This window comes from Eimeria tenella, genomic scaffold (genome assembly GCF_000499545.2).
Source record: "Eimeria tenella Houghton genomic scaffold, Eth_scaff637, whole genome shotgun sequence".
Lineage (NCBI taxonomy): Eukaryota > Apicomplexa > Conoidasida > Eucoccidiorida > Eimeriidae > Eimeria > Eimeria tenella.
Window position 1 is genome coordinate 1 of NW_013545761.1, and position 6179 is coordinate 6179.

At 55.6% G+C, this 6179-nt stretch overlaps 2 protein-coding genes across 2 annotated transcripts; one reads left to right on the plus strand and one right to left on the minus strand.

The window, feature by feature from the left end:
* Positions 1-195: 195 nt before the first annotated feature.
* Positions 196-1195, plus strand: ETH_00033455 (uncharacterized protein; the record flags this gene model as incomplete). The annotated part of the gene is made up of 3 exons (XM_013380449.1): positions 196-484; positions 738-841; positions 965-1195. The coding sequence occupies 3 exons, from the start codon at positions 196-198 to the stop codon at positions 1193-1195; spliced, it is 624 nt and encodes a 207-aa protein (XP_013235903.1).
* A 1025-nt stretch (positions 1196-2220) lies between these two features.
* Positions 2221-3114, minus strand: ETH_00033460 (uncharacterized protein; the record flags this gene model as incomplete). Its single annotated transcript, XM_013380450.1, has 1 exon — positions 2221-3114. One exon carries the CDS (start codon positions 3112-3114, stop codon positions 2221-2223), a length of 894 nt encoding a protein of 297 aa, XP_013235904.1.
* Between the last annotated feature and the right edge of the window lie 3065 nt (positions 3115-6179).

Consider the following 6179-nt stretch of genomic DNA (forward strand, 5'->3'; position numbering starts at 1 on the left):
CCACAGCTAGCCACAGCTAGCCACAGATAGCTGAGAGTCTTGAAACCAGAAGCCAAATAAACTCACAAAGAAAGCGAAAAAAGGAGACAGCTGCTAATGGAAATCTTACTATAGGTCTTCTGTCCAACGAGGCTGCTGCACTGTTGCTGCTGCTGCTTCTGCTGCTGCTGCTGCTGTTGCTGCTGCTGCACACAGTTGCTGGCCGCACTTGCGGACGCACTGGACTCTCCTGCTGCTGCTGCTGCTTGTCGGTCTTGGGGAGGCTGGCTCAGCTGCGGGCCGCAGAAACAGCAGCAGCAGCAGCAGCAGCAGACGCTGCAGCAGCTGCTGCTGCAGCTGTGGCTAGCCGAGCAGCAGCGCTTCGGGTGTATATCCACCTCAGGAGAAATCAAAGACCTTAACCGCCCGCTGCTGCTGCAATGTCTCTCCACTTTGGGCCCTCAGCAGCAAACCCTAGACATTCGCAGAGTCTGCAGGCCTCCAGGTGAGCTGCTGCTGCTGCACTTGCTGCTGCTGCTGCTGCTGCTGCTGCTGCTGCTGCTGCTGCACTTGCTGCTGCTGCTGCTGCTGCTGCTGCTGTGGCTCTTTCTGGAGCAGATTTGCAGCTAGCTGCAGCCCGAAAGAGCAGCAACTGCTGCCCTCAGTATGAACACGGACAGCAGTGATCCGCTGGCAAGCTGCTGCTGCTGTTGCTGCTGTTGTTGTTGCTGCTGCTGTTGCTGCTCCTGCTTCTGCAGCGGAAGATAGCGAAGACTACAGCGAAGGAGCAGCAAAGCCCTGGGAGGTGCAGCTCCCCGAAGGGCTGATGGCTATGAGGGCTGCTGCTCGCAGGCAGTCAGACGTAAGGCTAATGTGCTGCTGCTGCTGCCGGTGCTGCTGCTGTTGCTGCTGCTGCTGCTGCTACTGCTGCTACTGTCGCTGCTGCTGCAGGCAGCTGTGCCTCTCTCTGGCTTGTGCTGTTCAGGACCTTCGCTTTGAATTATTTGTTTGCCTTCGCAAGTTGGACGCAGCAGCAGCAACAGCAAATGAAGGGACAGGTGCAGCAGCAGCAGCAGCAGCAGCAGACGACAGCGAAGAGCTGACAGCAGCAGCAGCGCAACAGCAAATATTCATTAGAGCAGGAGAGATACTCTGGCGCCTCGACGCCCTCACCGAGACCAAAGACGCCCTGGCAGGTACGCAGCTGGCTAGCTAGCTAGCTAGCCAGCTAGCCAGCCAGCTAGCTAGCTAGCTAGCTAGCTAGCTAGCTGTTTGGGTAGCTTGCCAGTTACTTGGCTAGCTGGCTAGCTCTCAAGCTAGCTAGCTCACTAGCTGAGGGGCGAGGTTAGATAGCACGTGGCTAGCTAGCTGGCTAGGTAGATGATAAGCTAGCTAGCTAGCTAGCTGGCTAGCTAGCTAATATACTAGCTAGCTAGCTGGCTAGCTAGGTAATATACTAGCTAGCTAGGCAGGCAAATGAATAAGGGATTACCCTTTCGCCCAGCTAGCTATGCGCCTTCGCAGCTAGCTAGTTAGCTGGCTAGCTAGCTAGCTAGCTAGCGTGAGCCCTGACTGTTCAGTTTGGCCAGCTGGCCATTGAAACAGCTAGCTAGCTGGTGGCTAGCTGCTTAGCTAGCTGGAAAGGTGAAGGGCCACAGAGCTGCCCCATTACCTAATGGCTAGCTAGCTAGCTAGCTAGCTAGCCAGCTAGCCAGCTAGCTAGCCAGCTAGTCAGCTGCGCAGCTAGCTAGCTAGCTAGCTAGCTACTGCGGTGGGTAGCCAAGTAAAGCTGAAACGTCGCTGTGGAAATGTTGAACCGGCACCGAGCTTCTTTGCTGCTGCTGCTGCTGCTGCTGCTACTGCTGCTGCTGCTGCTGCAGCAGCAGGCCTGGAGCCTCTGCCTGCTGATGCTGCCTGGCTAGAAGAAGAACGCAGCAAAGCTTTGCAAGTCTGCGCTGAAGTGCAGCAGCAGCAGAAGCTGCTGCTGCAGCGGCGGCAGCAGAAAGCCGCAGAGCAGCTGCAGCAGCAGCTGCAGCAAATTGCTTTCGAGAGGCAGCAGCAAATCGCAAGGAGAAAAAAAGCACTGGGCAATGAATCGCCTAAGGTAAGTGACTGTATGGGCTGCAGCAGCAGCAGCAGCTGCTGCTGCTGCTCCTGCTGGTGCAGCTGCTGCAGTTGCTGCTGCTGTCGCTGCCCAGTGGTCTCTTAGCTGCTGCAGTGTCCCTGTGCTGCTGCTTCTCTTTATATGGAGGGATAGGCAGTACCTGTATTCCCCACACTACTTGCTGCTGCTTTTGCTGCTGCTGCTGCTGCGGTTGCTGCTGCTGCTGCTGCTGCTGCAGCGTCAATTGTCTGGCGGTCGCCTTCCTTCTGTGGAACTTTCAAAAAGGGAAATAAAAAATGTTTCTTTAAACTATTAAGAAGATCAAAGGCAGAGTTTTTCTGCTGCTGCTGCTGCGGCTGCTGCTGCTGCTGCTGCTGTGGCTCCTGCTGCAACAGCAGCTGTTGCTGCTGCAGCTGGTCTTCCTGGTGCAGCTGCTGTTGGCTGGACTGTTGCTGCTGTAGCTGATCTTCCTGCTGCAGCTGCTGCTGGCTGTACTGCTGCTGCTGCAGCTGGTCTTCCTGCTGCAGCTGCTGCAGTGTCTGCTGCTGCTGCTGCTGCTTTTGCCCCTGCTGCTGCTTCTGGTAGTCAGAGCGGCGCTTTACATGCTTCTGCGGCTGCTCCGGCAGCAGATGCTGCTGCTGCTGCTGCTGTTGCTGCTGCTGCTGCTGGAAGCGGCGGAACTGCTGCTGCAGCGTCTCGGGAAAGAGCATCAGCAGATTTGCAGAATCTGCGAAGCCATTTTGAGAGTTAAAAGGCACTGCAGCAACAGCAGCGGCAGCAGCAGCAGCAAAAACGAAAGCAGCAGCAGCCACAAGCAAAAGGCTGAAGAGCGACAGGCAATCCTCCTCTCTCCGGGCGAGGCGAGGGAAGAGCTTGCTGCTGCTGCTGCTGCTGCTGCTGTCCTGCTGCTGCTGCAGCTTCTCAGCAGCAGCAAACTCTAGCTGCTGTATATCTATCAAATCTATGCTGCCTGTCTCTTCAGACAAGGGACGGAAGAAATCCCTTGGAGACACCTGGCGGTCCTCCGGCATCCTGCTGCTGCTGCTGCTGTTGCTGCTGCTGCTGCTGCTGATGAGGGGCTGCTGCTGCTGACGCTGGCTGCAGATTGGTGCGGTACGCGCTGCAGCAGCTGCCGCTGCTGCTATCGCAGCAGGCTGCAGCAGCTGCTGCAGCCTGCTGCTGTAGTAGCCACCCTCGCAAGAAGGCGGGCCCGCCACTGGAGGCCTAGGGTTTAGCGTTTAGGGTTTAGGGTTTAGGGTTCAGGGCTGCCGTTGGTCGACTGCGCGCCCGCCGTTCTCTCGAGCAGAAACTCCTCAAAGTCTTTTGCCTTTAAGTTGATTTATTTTGGAGTCAACAAAAGGGTAAAACCAGAAAAAGATGGGGAGCAGCAGCAGCGTGTCTTGCTGCTGCTGCTGCTGCATGCGTGCAGCAGCTCGACGCAGCAGATCCAGCCTCGGAGTGCAAGTTCAAATAAACTAAACTTTGAAATTCGACTAAAATTACAATTTAAATTTCAAATTCATGTTCAAAATTAAACTTTAAATGAAAGTCTAGCACCTAATTAGGAGGTCCGCGCTGCTGACCAGCAGCAGCAGCAGCAAGAGCTTCGGCGCTGCTGCTGTGCTGCTGCTGCTGCGGTGTTTTCGTGGTTTGTTTGTGTCCATAAACCTGAAATAAAGTACCTTTTGATTAAAACTTTCTACAGTTTCACTTTTAAAGATCTTTTTGTCTTTTAAAAGCAGCAGCAAACACATACCTCTCTCAGTCTCAGCAGCTGCAATCGATTCTGTGCAAGAAATGCCTTAAAGTATCTGCATGCATGCAAAGATATGCTGCTATAAACATTAGAATTAATTAATATAACATTAGACTTTGTTTTTGCAATTATTCAAAATATATATTTGCGTATTTATTCGTAAATTTGCAACTTCAACTGTATCTGCTGCAGCGCTGAACTTTCATTGAAATGAACTTTCTTTTAAATGGACGAATTAAATAATTACAATTTCATCCTTTTGCTGCTGCAATTATAATTATCTAATTAGTATATTTAAATTCAAAATTTGTTGCTGCAGTTCCCTCATAGGGACGCCTCAGTGCTGCTGTTGCTGCTGCTGTTGCTGCTGCTGTTTCCGCCCCTGCTGCCGCTGTTGCTGCAGTGTGGGGCCCCACAGCTTGCCAGTCATAAAACACAAGGAAAACTAAGAAGGCTGGTTGCGTCTGCAAAATAAAACAAAGAGAAATGTGCAGCTAGCTCCAGCTAGCCACAGCTAGCTGGAGCTAGCTGGAGCTAGCTACACGTGGCTACACGGCTGCTGCAGCTAGCTACAGCTAGCTACAGCTAGCCGCAGCTAGCTACAGCTAGCCGCAGCTAGCTAGGCCTGGCTAGCTGGGGCTAGGGACTACAGCCAATCGCAGCTAGCTGCAGCTAACTGCTGTTTGAAACAGCTAGACGCAAGCAGTTGTAGCTAGCTGCTGCTGCAGCTAGCTGCGGCAGCAGCTAGCAGCAGCACCAGCTGCTCCCACGGGGGCAGCACTGACAATAAAAGGGCCCCCAACAGGGGCCCCCAATTCGTGTAAGGCCCCTTTATCTGCATGGGGGGCCCCCCTCCCTCTGAACTTTTCTGCTGCTGGGGCCCCCTTAGTGTGGGGCCCCACACTAGGGGGCCCCCTTAGTGTGGGGCCCCACGCTAGGGCCCCCCCCTTAGTGTGGGGCCCCGCACTAGGGGGGGCCCCCTTAGTGTGGGGCCCCACACTAAGGGGGGGGCCCCTTAGTGGGGGCCCCTGCATTTGGGGGCCCCCCTGCTGACAAGGGGGCCCCCCATTATGACCAAACGACACCTTTCTTGAAAAACGAGAACTGACAAAAGAAGAAGCGGCATAGACAGCAGTAGCAGCAGCAGCAGCTGTTGCTGCTGCTGTTGCTGCTGCAGCAGCAGCTGCTGCTGCAGCAGAGAATGACCGACAGATGGGGCCCACCAGAAGCTCCCGAGCCTCCTAGTAGCGCCATCTGGCAAGAAGGACCCCTCGGGGGACCCCCGGGGGGCCCCTGAGGGGCCCCTAGGGGGCCCCCAGGGGGCCCCTTTTAAGCTAATTAGAGGTACCCTTTGGGCCCCTTTGAAGGGAACCAAAGGCCTCTAATTAGACCTCTGGGGGCCCCCGGGGGGCCCCCAGGGGGCGCTTGTGGGGCCCCCTGGAAGAGACGCGGGCTTGCAGCAGCGGAGATGATTTGCTGCTGCATCTCCTGTTCCTTTTGCTGCTGAAAGGAGACAGCTGCAGTGACAATCAAGCCAGCTGTTGTTGACAGAAGCGGCAGCAGCAGCAGCAGCGGCAGCTGCTGCGGCCTTGCTGCTGTCGCTGCTTCTGCAGCAGGCGAGACTTCCCCGCTGCAGCAGCAGCAGCAGGGGGGCCCCCGCAGCTTCACAGGGGCCCCCGCCAAGATGGGGGGCCCCCCAAGTTTGCCTCCAGCTGCAGCTGTTCTCTGAAGGCCCTGACGTCGCTTTCAGTAATGGTGCAGGAGGGGCCCCGCTCCCGCACTCGTTCCTGAAGAAATTGCTGCAGCAGCAGCAGCAGCAGCAACAGCAGCAGCAGCAACAGCAGCAGCAGCAACAGCAGCAGCAGCAGCAGAAGCAGCAGCATAGCAGGCAGCGATGAGACACAAGACGGACGCAGCCGCGCCTAGGGGACTCGCTAATCTGGGATATGGCTGGAGAAGTAGCTTGCTTCGCTCCTGCTGCTGCTGCTGCTGCTGCTGTTGAAGCAGAGCTGCATGAACCTGCAGCAGCAACTTAAAAAAAGCAAAGTGGGGGCTCACCACGAACTTGTCCGCAAATGACCTGTAGTTACTCGCCATTACCATTTGCTGCAGCACAGCAGCAGCAGCAGTAGGAAGCAATCACCAACAGCAGCAGCAAGCATACAGCAGCAGCAGCAAGCACACAGCAGCAAATATCGCTCTGACGAAAGACTGGTGACAACTCCAGCAGCAGCCACAGCAGCAGCAGCAAGTGCATCTGAGAAGGCAAGGAAGCAGCAGCAGGACACAAGTCGGGAGAAGCAGCAACAAGAGGAGCAGCAGCAGATGCGCAGGCAGCAG